Source organism: Tachypleus tridentatus, chromosome 3 (assembly GCF_004210375.1).
Source record: "Tachypleus tridentatus isolate NWPU-2018 chromosome 3, ASM421037v1, whole genome shotgun sequence".
NCBI lineage: Eukaryota > Metazoa > Arthropoda > Merostomata > Xiphosura > Limulidae > Tachypleus > Tachypleus tridentatus.
Window position 1 is genome coordinate 69,479,662 of NC_134827.1, and position 16,000 is coordinate 69,495,661.

The 16,000-nt window shown below is 34.8% G+C and overlaps 1 protein-coding gene across 7 annotated transcripts in view; it reads right to left on the minus strand.

Annotated features, from left to right (window-relative positions):
• The window catches only part of LOC143247090 (chitin synthase chs-2-like), a 47,555-nt gene that overhangs the window by 23,613 nt on the left and 7,942 nt on the right, over positions 1 to 16,000 (minus strand). For 5 of the 7 annotated variants that reach the window (XM_076494536.1, XM_076494537.1, XM_076494538.1 and 2 more), the window contains 4 exons: positions 14,128 to 14,228; positions 12,419 to 12,654; positions 7,801 to 7,982; positions 3,456 to 4,402 (listed from right to left, as the gene is read on the minus strand). In XM_076494536.1, coding sequence (XP_076350651.1) covers positions 3,456 to 4,402; positions 7,801 to 7,982; positions 12,419 to 12,654; positions 14,128 to 14,174 — 1,412 coding nt within the window. In that variant the 5' untranslated portion in view covers positions 14,175 to 14,228. The remainder of the gene's footprint in view (positions 1 to 3,455; positions 4,403 to 7,800; positions 7,983 to 12,418; positions 12,655 to 14,127; positions 14,229 to 16,000) is intronic. The other 2 variants (XM_076494539.1, XM_076494540.1) reach the window with 1 other exon arrangement.

Below are 16,000 nucleotides of genomic sequence, written 5' to 3' on the forward strand. Positions count from 1 at the left end.
AAAATAAATAGAAAAGTCCAAGATAAAATTCAGTAAAGTTTTCAACAAGGAAAAGAAGATCGTTGGATTAAAACAAGTCATTGCTGTTATCTTCAGCTAAACTCTAATACAAAGTGTAGGGCCAAGCGTGTTAAGGCGTGCGACTCGTAATCTGAGGGCCGCGGGTTCGCATCCCCGCCGCGCCAAACATGCCCGCCCTTTCACCCGTAAGGACGTTATAATGTGATGGTCAATACCACTATTCGTTGGTAAAAGAGTAGCCCAAGAGTTGGCGGTGGGTGGTGACGACTAACATTACTAAATTAGGGACGGCTAGCACAGATAGCTCTCGAGTAGCTTTTTGTGAAATTCAAAAACAAACAAACAAACATGATACTTCGTGCAGTGTATTAACCATATAGAAAGACGCTAGAAATGAGCTAGCATATGGTACTGGTTTATGCTAGAATAAATCAATTTAATAGTACTCCACAAATAAACCTTGAGAAAACAGTGTTTAACACTATATATTAAGTGTTCTTGTTGTTGTAGAGGATTGTTAGTAGAGCAGAGAGTTCGTATAAACACTTTGTGTAATACTGATTGCACTCTGACCGATTGCTGCAGTTTTGACATGCTGATCAATCATTGTCAAATACACCCGGTATTGTGAAACCAAGACAGGTAAACTTGAATATAGGAAAGGAAGAGACAGAAAACCCAAACTCAGTGATATTAATGTTAAGTATATTTCTTTATGTAGCCTTAAAGTCAGAAGGAAAACTGGAACTGATGTAAAATATAATATAAACGACGATGTAACAAATCACAGAAAAATGTTCAGACCTACATAATCAAGAAGAATAAAAAAGTATGGAATATTTAGTGGTGTAGTAGTAAAAACAATCTTTATTTTGACCTCCAAATATTGTCAAGAGAATAAAATTTCCAAAAAATACAAAAATTAGACTCATGCTCATTGTTAAAGGATGTTATGAACAGATAAATCTAAGTTTGGAATAGTAGATTCAAAGTTTAGTATACAATAAAACTGAAATATATTTACATCTATCCACAGCATCTACTACGAAGTATGTGGGGGAGGAGGGAGCTTCTGTGATGGTTTAGGGGTGTTTTTCTTCTAAGGAAGGGTAGTGGTACTCAACTTTAACATCAGGTGTCCGCATGTAATGGTTAATATAAGATGTATCTATGATAAAAACACGTTATATTAACGTTCAGTACTACTGCTACCATAATATACATACACGCTACATTAACGTTAAGTACCACAACCATTATATACACACACACCTTATATTAACGTACAGTACTATTACCATTACATACATACACTGTACATTAACGTTGCACACCACTACCATTAGGTACATACACACTACATTAACGTTAAATACCAGAACCATTATATGCACACACATTATATTAACGTTTAGTACAAACACGCTCTATTAACGTTCAGTACAACCACCATTATATACGTACACGTTATATTTACGTTCTATACCATTAGTATTACATACATACACGCCATATTAACGTTCACCTCTACCACCATTATATATATACATACTATATTAGCGTTCCATACTATTACCATTATATACATACACGCTATATTAACGTTCAGTACTACCACCATTATATATATACACGCAATATAAACGTTACATACCACTACCATTGTATACATATACGATATAGTAACGTTCAGTACTACTAACGTTATATACATACACGTTATATTGACGTTCACTAATACTACCATTATATACATACACGCTATATTAACGTTTTATACCACTACTATTATATACATACACGCTATATTAGCGTTTCATACTACTACTAGTATATACATACACGCTATATTAACGTTGAGTACAACCAGCATTATGTACATACACGTTATATTAAGGTTCCATATAACTACTATTACATACACACATTGTACATAAACGTTCAGTAATACTACCATTATATACATACGCGCTATAATAACGTTCAGTACTACCGTTATGATAGTAACGTTAAACAAGTCATTGCTTAACTTTACATACCACTACCATTGTATACATATACGATATAGTAATGTTCAGAACAACTAACGTTATATACATACACGCTATATTAACGTTCAGTACTACCACCATTATATATATAACGCAATATAAACGTTACATACCACTACCTTTAACTAATTAACACTACCACTGTGTTAATTAAGCTTTGTGCTTAATTCAAAACAACAACAACAATTTTCTAAACCTAAAATCGAACATTACTTAAGGAATGACATGATATATAATGGTAGTGGAATGGAATGCTAATATAGCGTGTATGTATTAATGATGGTAGTACTAAAAGTTAATATAGCACTTGTGTGGAACATTAATATAGCGTATATGGATATAATGGTAATTTTTTGGGACGTTAATATAGCGTGTATGGATATAATGGTAATTTCTTGGGACGTTAATATAGCGTGTATGGATATAATGGTAATTTCTTGGGACGTTAATATAGCGTGTATGTGTATAATGGTGATGGTTTGGAATGTTAATATAGCGTTTATGTGTACAATGGTAGTGGTAATGAACGTTAATATAGCGTGTACGTATATAATGGTGGTAGTATTGGACATATTTGGTATATGTAAATAATAGTAGTGGTATGGCACGTTAATGTAACGTGTATGTATATAATGGAATGGTATGTAATGTTAATATGGTGTTTATATGTATAATTGAATGGTATGGAATGTTAATATAGTGTTTATATATATAATGGTAGTAGTTTGGACATGTAGTTGTTCAGCACAAAGCTGCTCAAGGACTATCCGAGCCTTGTTCACCTCGCGTATCGAAACCCGAGTTCTAGCGGCAAAACTCAGGAGGCTTTTCCACTGGGGGACGTAGTGGTATATATCGGTCACATAGCATGTATGTATATAATAGTAGTAGAGATGCAGGCTGATATACAGAATACTTATAGAAATATTTTTCAATATAACATTTTAATTATTTTTATGACGTCAGAAAAATCGTAGGCTCATGAAATCTTGATACGAAATGTGAAAAATCCTATAGCCCGAGCGCATTCAGAAGGTGGAATTTTGTTTTTCATAGGCAAACTGGGAATGACGGAGTTATGGAATGTGTGATATACAAACGGAGTTGAGTTACTTATGTAGATCATCTGGCCTGTGTAGAGATATTTATTATATATTTCTATGTAGTGTTATGTGTTTCATTTCATACACCATGTGGTCAGCGAGGAGAACATTATTTAAAAAGCTATTAAGAATATATTGCTTTAGAAATGGTTAAAAAGAAAGAAAGAAAGAAAGCTATCTTTAATTAAGTAAGTAAAATATAAAGTTTAGGTATAAAATAATTAATAGTTTAATTATAATATTTTTAATTACTGTTAATAAAGAAAGTAGTAGAACTTACTCTTGAGTGGACGTCATTCTTTTGACTTTTGAATTCCAGATGTGGGCCGTGATCCAAGTCTGTGAAAGTATCATAGGAACCCACAACCAGACGTACGATTCTTTGATGAAATTTTCAATGAACTTCCCTTCAGGGCAAGTCCAGAACAGGAAGTCTGGAAAGATATCTTGGAAGAAACAGACCGATTTTTTTCTTGTCTCACAAGAAGCAAGAAGCAAGGAGATGGAAACAGGCACCGTCAGACATATTGGGAAGGCAAAGCTTAATCGCTGGATACAAATCTTACACGCGAATTTTCCGAATGTATAACAAATCCAAGAAGATACTACTTGTACAAATAGGAGGTATAACGGTAACCTGCCACTCAAAAACACTCGTGTGTTGCCTAGGTCTATTTCTGTGATATGTTTGCTCTTCACTTTTATCGAAATAGAATGTTCTTGGAAACTGATAAGGAAATCACGAAAGAGCAAAGAAACGTCGTTTGCGGTTAGGTAGACAATAATTGACATACCACAAAATGTTAAAATGATCTTCCATATGGAAATTATAATAAATATAAAGTACCTATTTGTCTCGAGGACTTTTTTTACCTTAATGAGTTTTCTCAGCAAATACATTGGCGATTTGTTGTTCACATCAATGTAATTCTCCAAAGAATTAATTGACACCAAAACTACAGCTGCAGGAATTGCCCAATTTTTAAAAATTAAGGTCCAGACTACAAAACCTGACGATTGTGCAACAAGAGAAAGAATGTCAAAAATATTTGATACGCAACTCTTTAGTTTTTTCTCTCGTGATAGAAAAGCAACCAAACCAGGTAGAAAAAAAATACAGTTGGTCAACATCGCTGCTTTAACAGCGTCCAGCTCTGGTAAGACGAGGAAAACTAGAAGTACTAGACCAATCACGTGTAAAGATTCTACTACAAACAGTAGAAAAATCTGTACAAAGAAAAAAAAGATTTAGGTGTTCTAAAACATTTAAAATCCTGTCATGAATAACAAAATAATTAAGTTTTATCAACGTTTTTTTGTTACTTGGGAAATGTATAGTGTTATGAAATAAAGGAAATATCGATATAAAAACAAACGACAAGTGACATCAAAAAATTAGTTTATACTAACATTGGCCAACATTTCGGATTACGACTGTATCAAAACCATTTTATTACAAGTATATAAAACAACTGTCCGATCTACCGTTGCAAAGAAACAACGCTGGTTTACTTATTCGTGTCATGGTACACCATAACAATACGTATTATTTAATTTTGTAGTGCATACTGGCATAAAAAAAGACATTGATACGGATTACGACTGTATCAAAACCATTTTATTACAAGTATATAAAACAACTGTCCGATCTACCGTTGCAAAGAAACAACGCTGGTTTACTTATTCGTGTCATGGTACACCATAACAATACGTATTATTTAATTTTGTAGTGCATACTGGCATAAAAAAAGACATTGATACTTGTAATAAACAACCTTATAACATCAAATGTATTATTCCTCTTTAAATGGGCACTCAATATTTCGTTTTACAGTTTCTTCTTAAGGAGTGTTGCACTAAAACAGAAACTGTAACTGATACTATAAAACTTCTATAGTGGATAGTTCTTGGTATATACCATGGTTAACTCTTGGTATCTAAAATGGATAGTTCTTAGTATCTATCATCAATAGTTATTTGTATCGACCTTGGTTAGTTCTTGGTATCTATAATGGATAGTCATCGATATCTATGAGGGTGAGTTCTGGGATCTATGATGTTTAGTTGTCGTTATCTACTATGGATAGCTATTGCTACCTACCATGGATTGTTTTTGGTATCATGGATAATTTATCGAATATATGGTAGAACGTTCTTGATATCATGGAGTTTTTATTATTAAGTTCTTCCTGTTTCACTTGTATAAACTTTCTTGCAAGTGACTTTAGAATCCCCCTTTTCTGTATGTACTTCCTTAGGTAAGTAGATGGGTAAAGTTGTTTATTCCTAGTGTTTGTGTTAGACATATTGGTAGTTCAGACTTCATAGCTGTTAAACGTATTTTATTAGTTAGGCAAGGCATGTTCAAAGTATCCTTTCTTTCTTGGATATGGCCAATGTTTAAATTTAGCTCGGGCCCGGCATGGCCAAGCGCGTAAGGCGTGCGACTCGTAATCCGAGGGTCGCGGGTTCGCGCCCGCATCGCGCTAAACATGCTCGCCCTCCCAGCCGTGGGGGTGTATAATGTGACGGTCAATCCCACTATTCGTTGGTAAAAGAGTAGCCCAAGAGTTGGCGGTGGGTGGTGATGACTAGCTGCCTTCCCTCTAGTCTTACACTGCTAAATTAGGGACGGCTAGCACAGATAGTCCTCGAGTAGCTTTGTGCGAAATTCCAAAACAAACAAAAAACAATAAATTTAGCTCAGTTATTTTTCCTTTTTCAAAATCTCTATAAATGCAGGACTTTGGTTAATGAAGAGTAACCATGTTGCCATGTCGAATAATGGGTGTCTTAATGTAAGATAGTATCTGTCATTTCTTAGGGTGATGGGTGTCGTATTGAGAGTAATGTCAGTGACTCTATAGAATGTTGCTTTTCGTATTACATATTAATCGGTGTCGTACTTTAAGTGATGTTTGTCGTACTGTAAGGTTATTCGTTTCGTGACGCAGGGTGGTGTCATAATATAAAGTGATAGGATTGTAGCTTATTTGATGGACATCGTACTGTAGATGATAGATGTATTACCTAAAGTGATGTATTGTAACGTGATGACGGTCGTTCTGTAGGTCATGTCTGTCGTATTGTAGGGTATGGTTTTTCCGTAAGAAAAATAACCACACACACATATGGTCCTGAAAGCTCTTGGGCTCTGAATTAAATTATATGCATTCTCCTGCTTTTCTCTGGGGTAATTTTCCTAATTTTGACGTATTTCTACCGGAACAAACTGATAATTTGTCTCCCCTCATTCCCTTAGTGACTGTATGTGATTGGCTGCTTATCACATTGCTAACTCGTAGAAATCTATATATATGTTATGGCTCGCGGAAACTTCAGTTTAATTTGAATATCTTCAGAATGCCAGGTGACTCGGTTCAATCATTTGTGTAGAGGAGTGAGATAACAGTTTGTAACACTAATTGTGCTTTCACCGAAAACCTTTAAAACAAGAAACAAATAGGCGATAAAATGCAAACCGAGAGATAATACAGCATTATTATATTTAAAAATTAATTTGTTTTGAATGTAATTTTAAACAGTCAATGTGTTATTGTCTCAAAAAATATTGTTCCCTTACAATCATGAACAGTATGTTATTCTCAAATTGTATTAACTTAGTACGTTAGGCCTAACTCGCTGTTAAGTGTATATATATGGCGTACTAAGACCATCTTGATAAAGATGCTATCCGAAACGTTGAACATTTTGTTGAAGACGGCCGTTATTTTATTTTCATAGAAATAATGTTAACACTCTAGTATTCAGTAAAACATTTAAAATAAGAACAAAACACGAATTAATTCTGAAACGAGCTGACTCTTTTAGATACTTTATCTTATCAGGCGAATAATTTTCTCATATAACAGATGCATACATGATTAGTGGCTTTTCTTAATATTAAGTAAAAGCCTCAACAGGTTATCTAAGATATAGCCTATTCAAAATAAGTAAAAGTCATAAGATATTGTCTTAAGTCGTTGTATTAGAATTAAGTTTGTTTGTTTGTTTTGAATTTTTGCGCAAAGCTACTCGAGGGCTATCTGCGCTAGCCGTCCCTAATTTAGCAGTGTAAGACTAAAGGGAAGGCAGCTAGTCATTACCACCCACCGCCAACTCTTGAGCTACTCTTTTACCAACGAATAATGGGATTGACCGTCACATTATAACGCCCCCACGGCCGAAAGGGCGAGCATGTTTGGTGCGACCGGGATTCGAACCCGCGACCCTCGGATTACGAGTCGAACGCCTTAACACGCTTGGCCATGCCGGGCCTTAGAATTAAGTAGAAGAAGATACAAGAGATCTCCAATTCCTTGTATTAGCACTGTGTGGAAGAAGTCACAAAATTATATTAAATCTGTTGTATTAACATTAAGTATAAGAAGCCATGAATGACTATTTTAAATGAATTATATTATCAATAAGTATAATTCACATTAGATTATCGAAGATCCGTTTTCTTAACGCTTAATAGAAGAAGCCACATGGGATTACCTTAAATCTATTGTATTAACATTAAGTAGAAGAAGCCATAAGTCATAGATTTCATGTTTACTCATAAATAAAAAAAAACACAGAACTAAAAGGTAACAAAATATCTCTAACGATTTCACTCTTACAGCCAGACTAACATCCTGATCAGTCTTCTGGTGAAGATTCGAAGTTTGTGGGACTTTGAAGACGTATATTCTGAGGTGTCTGAGGAGTGTACCAAGCTGGGGAATGGCGAGTACAAAGAAAAGGCACCAGATCCATACCACCCGCTCTGTGTCTGGTATAATGGCATAATAGCCTTGGTATCCTAAAATTCAATTTAAACAAGTATTAAAACAACTTATGGCCATTTCTACACGTTCGAAAACTATTAATTAGAAGAAAAACTTGAAAAGTACAGTTCATAATCCACAGGTGGATGATTTGTTTTATTTTTGGATAAATGAGCAATATTACCTGTGATAGCTGTTCCTAATTTTGAACCAATTAGGCAAGAGGAAAAGTAGAAATTTAACAACACCGATCGCTAACTCTTTGTCAACTCTAATCGAATAGTGGAATTTGAATGACATTTTCACAAAGAGTTTAGCGTGAAATTTTAAATACGACAAATAAATCCACAGTTTGATACATTCAGGCACACATTACTTCACAGACAAAACGAAGATATTTACATGAATTGAATGAATTTTTTTTCTTTATGACTTACGTAGTTTATACTATCCTTACATAGTTCGGAATACTGACTTTTCCTAACAGTAGAAACTTTTTACTTCTAGTCGTGAGCAATACTACGTTGATATTACATAGTTGATTCCATACTGTAAAAACAACAGAGAAAGGATGATGAATTGAAGTTTGGTAATTACAATAATGGTTTAGTATTTGATAGATATCACAACGTATTTTATGGTTTAGAGTTTAATTGACATCACAACGTGTTTTATAGTTTAGAGCAGGGGTGGGGAACCTGCATCTTTTTGCAGGTTTGTCCGAAAATACTAAATCCATATTTTTTCATGACGTAATGCCATACATTCGTGTCATTGGCCATACCGTGTCAATGGCAACTTAGTAATTGGTGAAGAGATCTTACTTAGCAGCAATTGACTCAAACCACATTTCTGGATATCACTACGGGTGACGCTTCTACTTATACCGAACATCTCGGTAAATGCCTCTAAGAAATATCACAAGCGACCCACACCAGCACCTATCGGCGAAGAAAGGCTACCCAGACGACAGATCACCGGGCTGCGGATTCACCACTATCCACTGTCCCGTGGAATTGGGCTGCCGAATCACCACCACCTCCTACCTCGTTATGGAACTACTTTTCATAGCCTTCATCATCAACATGCCTGCGGTCTCGCTTTACGCCCATGAAACCGCAAGTCACGGAAAATATCAGACGATTTAAGGTTATGGTATTTTCCAACCTCACTTACATCTGCAGTTGAGCCACCGCAATTTGCAAGCCCTTCATTCTTCTTCACGATAACTTAACGTGCGCTAGCTAGCTTCATTAGCGCCAGCTAATTCTCAGAGTTCTCTCGTTTCTCTCACATCAGAAATTTGGCATCGGGTTTATAGATCCCCGCCGCCCTGATGAACCAATACTGGCCGTTGATTTTGTGATTTTGTATACGATATTCACACTCATGATTGGGTGCCTGTCATCTGCTGTTGCTGAAAATTGCTTGCGTTTTTTTTCTTTTGGGTTGCATCATCAAAACACCAAATTCAGGAGTGGGTTGAAGGGAAAGCAACTTCTGAGTACCATCGGTTATCACTCTTTCCAAGCAATAGGGACATAAAGATTCAAACCGAAATACCTGTCAGGCTTTTGTTTGTTTTGTTCACTGTCAGTTGATGACTGTTCTCTGATAATGTCACTGTTTACCAGTGTGTATCTCCTTTAAAACTGAATCTTCCTTGAATCAGTGTATCGTTTTTTTTTGTAATTTACTAGTATCTCAGTCATGTCAAAAAATAGGAAAAAAAACATTGAAGGATGAAAACAGAGTATTCAGTGAAGAATGGGAATTGAAATATTACGTTGTTGCTGTGGAAGATAAAATGATATATTTTCTCTGCGACTCTGTAATTGCAACAGTGAAGAAATACAATGCATATCACCATTATGTAACTCATAAGTACAGTAATATGCTAAACTGGAAGGAGAATCCCAAAAATCTGTACTTAAGAAAATGAAAGATGCAAAACAGTAGCCAAGTATTCAAAATGATGTTAGGATCAGAAAATGAAACCACTGAAGCATCTTATAAAGTAGCATGTATACTGGAAAGAAGAGGTAAGCCATTTAGTGATATGCAAATTACAAAAGAATGGATTATTGAAGTTGTAAGATGTTTAGATTCAGCTAGTACAGCGGTAAGTCTACGGATTTACAACGCTACAACCAAAGGTTCGATTCCCCTCGGTGGACTCAGTAGATAGCTCGATGTGTCTTTGCTATAAGAAAAACACAAATAAACCAACACAAACAACTACCTCTTTCGAGAAGGACCATAACTGATTGATAACATGAATTAGCCTTCAATGTAACAGAATAACTTCATACAATATGCCAAAGCAAAGATATTTATTATTTAATTGCCTTGGATGAATCCACTGACATTACTGACTCAGTGCAAAGGTTATTTTTTATTAATGTTTTAACTGCGGATTTTCATTGCCACGAGGAGTTACTCGTTTTGGGTACCCTTACGGCAAGGACATGTGTAACTGACATCTTCGCTATCTTTAAAGACAAAATGCTATGAAGCGAAACTGAATTTATGTAATTTTGTTACATAACAGACGGTATGCACAGACGGTGTACCTTCTACGAGAAGGAAATGTGAAGGATTTGTGTCGTTACTAAAAAAAGAATTGTCAGATCCAGATACTTTGACTTCCTTTCATTGTCTTTTGCATCAACAGGATCTCTGTGCCAAATCTACTGTTTTAAGTGACACATTAAATAAAGTTATTGGTACTATAAACTAAATTCGAGCAAATGCATCACGTCATCGCATATACATCATGTCATCATAAATTTCGCAACATGTTTCATCTTGATGATGAAACATTCAGTGTGGATCTGCCATATAATTCTAAAGTGTGCTGGTTATCACGAGGACAAATACATGTCAAACTTTTGTCTTTGCGAAAAGAAGTCACAAGATTTTTTGAGGAACTGAATCAACCGTGTGAATTGTCAAAAGAGAATTTCTGCATAACTGATCTGAATATTTTGTTGCAAGGTGAAACTAAATCTACATACGATACGTGGCTAAAAATTCAAGAATTTCGGAAAAACTGACCTTTTTCAAAACTCTCCTTATCCGATCGGCACTTCCAACTGAACACTTTCCAGAAGTAACAAAAGTAATTAATGAAGAGGATACAATCAAACCTTTAGGGATATATGACATGAAACAATACACAACTGTTCTAGACTTCCTGATTGAAGAATACAATGAAACGTTTGCAAATTTTGAGAAGCATGATCCAACACTGAAACTGGCTTTCCAACCACACCTGATTGATGTCCCCAAAGCATCTGATGACTTACAAATGGAATTGATTGAGTTCTCAAAATATAATATTCTGAAGTCTCAATTTGACACTAAGAAGGATCCCATTAAAATATGGAAAAATACTGTTGGATACCTACGTCTGCGTTAACATGCTTGTCGAATGCTGTCTTGTTTTGGCACAACCTATTGTTGTGAAACAACATTTTCATTTCTAACACAAATTAAAACGCGTTTGAGATCTTAGATGACAGGTATTCACCTGGAGAACCAATTAAATCTAAGGTCAAAGATGTTGTAACGAAATATCCGATTCCTGTTCAGCAATAAGCTGTCACAAAAAAGTCTTTAAATGGTTTGTTGTCAAAGTTTTCCACTTATTGTTAGTCCTATTGACAACTTTTTCAAACAAATAAATGTGTCTTTTCTGAATGTTAGTTTGTTTAAAGACCTTTAATTAAAATCAGTCAATATGTGGACAAAAATATAACACTTCCATGTTTTTTTCTTATAGCAAAGCCACATTGGGCTATCTCCTGAGTCCACAGAGTGGAATCAAACCCTTGATTTTAGCCTCGTAAATACGTAGACTTACCGCTGTACCAGCGGAGTACAATTATCAACATGCGGCGTAGTATAATCTGGGTTAAATAAAAACAAAATGTGGCCTTCCGATGTGAAAAGGTTCTCCACCTTTGGTTTAGAGTTCAGTTGATATCACAATGTGTTTAATGGTTTAGAATTTAGTTGATATCATAATGTGTTTAATGGTGTAGAGTTTAGTTAACATCACAAAGCTTTCCGTGGTGAATGACTAGTAGCTAGTGAAAAATAAAATTACGAAAATACATTTTCTTGTTTTAAACTTCGCGCAAATATATAAAATAGCTATCTACGCAAGTCGTCCCTAATTTAGCAGTGTTAGACTGGAGGGAATACAGCTAGTTAACCCCACCTTCTGCCAACTCATGGGCTACTCTTTATCCTCAATTACGTGTTTACGGTAACTAATGCAAACCACTAAAATCCATAGTTCGACACGCTAATTACTGGGAAGTGCTTGGCTGTCAGAAAATATTATTAAAGAGATATATCAATCATTATTTAGTTTCTACACTTTAGTTAAAATTATCGCACAACTTCTGAAACGTGTACATTCTTCATAACACTAAACCATGAAAATCTTTAAAAAATCACTTACCAAATTTTTTATTGCACATCTGGATGGTGTGATTTTTTTTCAATTGTGACATCATAAACATGAGGGTAATTTTCGAGAGTACTCCTGAGACAAGCAAGACGGTAAAGGTAATGAGATACATAGCTAACTTAATGATTTTCAAAGTCCAGTCAACCCATCTTGGTGTTGTAGCAATGCTGTTTTCTACAGGATAACTTTCTTCATAAATATCCCAATTAACTTTCAAATCTGAATCTCTACAAAAAGAAAAGTCAGTCTTTAAAGTTTAATTATTTTCAACAATTACACGAACCTTTTAGTTCTTTTCTCAATGTAATCTATTTCAAGTAAGAACTGTCATACATCTTAAGTCAAAACACAGTCTTAATTTTAATTCCTACCTTAAAATTGTCTTTGTGTAATTTTTTTGCAAACAATGAGCGAATACTATTTTTTATAGGCTCCTCTGTTATTTTTCTAGATTAATTTTAGATATAACTTATCTTTCCATAAACTAACTTTTAGTACACGTAAACCATGGCCTATACTAAAAGTGGATATGTCTTATCCCTTTTCCAGACGAACTTTGAATATACCTAAAACCTAATCTATACTAAAAGTGGATGTGTGTTACCCCTTTTCCAGACGAACTTTGAATATACCTAAATCCTAATCTATACTAAAGCTGGATATGTCTTATCTCTTTTTCCAGACGAACTTTTAATATATCTAAATCCTAATATACACTACAAGTTCATATGCTTAGTCCTCTCCTAGACTAACTTTAAAAACACCTAAATCCTAATCTAGACTAAAATTGAACATTGAAGAGAGGAACTAAAGTCAACTGTATGTTTCACAAAAATTTGATTTATTAACGACCATTGTTTCACCTTTACTGGCAAACCACAATCGTTAATAAGGGAAGTTTTTGTGAAAGATACAACTGTCTTTGCTTTTTCCCTCAATAGACCCGGCATGGCCAGGTTGGTTAAGACGTTCGACTCCTAATCTGAGGGTCGCGGGTTCGAATCCTAGTCGCACCAAGCATGCTCGCCCTTTTAGCCGAGAGAGCGTTATAATGTGAAGGTCAATTCCACTATTCGTTGGTAAAAGGGTAGCCCAAGAGTTGGCGGTGGGTGGTGATGACTAGTCTTACACTGCTAAATTAGGGACGGCTAGCACAGATAGCTCTCGTGTAGCTTTGTGCGAAATATAAAAACAAGCAGAAACAAACTTTCCCTCAAAGCTGTAATTATGGAGTTTCACTAAGCACCGACGGCTTTAGGTATCAATTATATAAAAGTGAATGTTTTTTTTTTCTTTCCTAGACTAACTTTGAACATGACTAAATTTTAGCCTACACTAATAGTGGTCGTGTCTTGCCCTTTCCTAGACTAATACATGTTTATAATAGATGAGAATTTCACTTTATACACACTTATTGGGAATGACCACAACTATGCACAGAACCTTATGATTAAGAAACAGTTTTATCAGACTTTCAGTCACGAAGACCAGTTTCATGTATCTTGATGTCAAGAATAAAAGACAAGGTAGAAACGGAACCAAACGAACAGCATTTTGTCTGTTTTATGCTTGCTTAGATACGTGTTTAAATAATGACCTTTGCTTAGAAATTTATTTAATAAATAATGACCTTTGTTTAGAGACTCATTTATATAATGACATTTCTCTCTAAAACATTTTCAAGGTATGCTATGACTTACATTTCGTTCTGGCTGTCTAGGTTATCTAATTCGACGTTGTGTGCCATCGTTCCAAATGTCTAGGTAGAATAAGGAGTTTTCTTGATATATAATAGACAAATCTAAGGGACGAAAATAAATTATAATTTTGAATTCCTCTTTGCAGTAGTGTCTACTCGATAAACAATTTAACATTGTATTTTATCCTTCTTTCTACTCAACGAAAATACAAGTATGTTTTATATCTGTTGTTCCCTTATAACGCTAAAACAAACTTAATTTATTTTTTATTTTTGTGCGTAAATTAATGCACGACGAGTTCAGTATTGTATTGTACAAATTAAGCAACTTTTATATTTGAAGGAGAAAGCGATGTATGTTCAGTGGCTGTGGCCAAGCGTGTTAAAGCGTGCGACTCATAATCTGAGAGTCGCGGGTTCGCAGCCCCGTCGCGCCAAATATGTTCGCCCTTTCAGCCGTTGGGGCGTTATAATGTGACACTCAATCCCACTATTCGTTGGTAAAAGAGTAGTTGCCTTCCCTTTAGTCTTACACTGCTAAATTAGGGACGGCTAGCGCAGATAGCTTTCGAGTAGCTTTGTGCGAAATTCAAAAAACAAACAAACAAAACTGTGGCTATGGGAAACCAAATTACCCAGACATGCAGGCCCGGCATGGCCAAGTGGTTATAAACGTTATAGACTAGAGTGAAGCCAGTTTGTCAGCACCGCCCACCGCCACCTCTTGAGCTGATCTTCACCAAAGAGTAATGGGAATAACCGTCACATGGCTGAAAGGGCGGGCTTGTTCGCTATAACTTGCGCCATGCTTAAAGCGAGACGAGAGCCCTGACCATCGGGCCATGCCAGGCCAAGCAAATTTATTCTAGTTTGTCTTATATAAATATTTCCAGATTCTCATATTATCCTTTTATACCAGCGATTTTCTTTAAACCGATATTATTTTTATTTATATAAATAACCTGTCTGATTTTATACATCGGTCTACATACAAAAATATATTTTCTATTGTTTCCTTAGTTGCAACATTAATTGACAAGATAAACCAGATACAATAGCAATACGATACTTCTTTTTCTAATCTGATTTTCTTATAGTTGCTCTTAATGTAGAATTTTATCCCCGTTTTTAAATTTCTTGACTGCTCTTTCAACAATACCAGGATTAAAAATGTTTTTCTACTGTTACATGCTTGATCAATAATAACTCTTTTTAATATCTTTCTCTTTCCAACATAACTTTAAAATTTTATTCACATAATAATCAAAAATAGTGACTGAGAATTAGTGTGGCATGATTTTTGATGTGTTAGCATGATTAATCAGTTTGATTTTCGATAAGTAGTAATGTCCAATTTTCACATATCTTTATTTACTAAAATATTAAAAAATTGTAAACAACTGCTTTTCTCAATTTCTGAGTACATTTAATAGGATTGTCAATGTTATTAAGCTACTCAGTTAAGTTTTCTTTATCGTGTCGCCATATCAAAAAAACGTGGCCTAAAAAACGCCAATTATAATAAAATTCTTGAACATTTTGAGAAAATCAAATGTATTAAAAGTAATTTGTTAAATAAGGACAAAGCTACACAATGTGTTAATTGACCCCCCAGAGGAATCGAAAGGCAATTTCTTGCAGTGGGAATCCTCAGACAAAACGCTGTGCTAGTAGAACGTAAAATCGATCGGAAATGCCATTAATAGGGGACTTGAAAATCTTTAAGTTAAATTGTATATCAACATACTTTTTAAGATATTTAAGTTCTAAACAAGGTTTATATTATTAATGTCAGAATATTTTTTAAGATATTTAAGTTTTAAACAGTGTTTATATTATTAATGTCAGCATGCTTTTCTAAGATATTTAAGTTT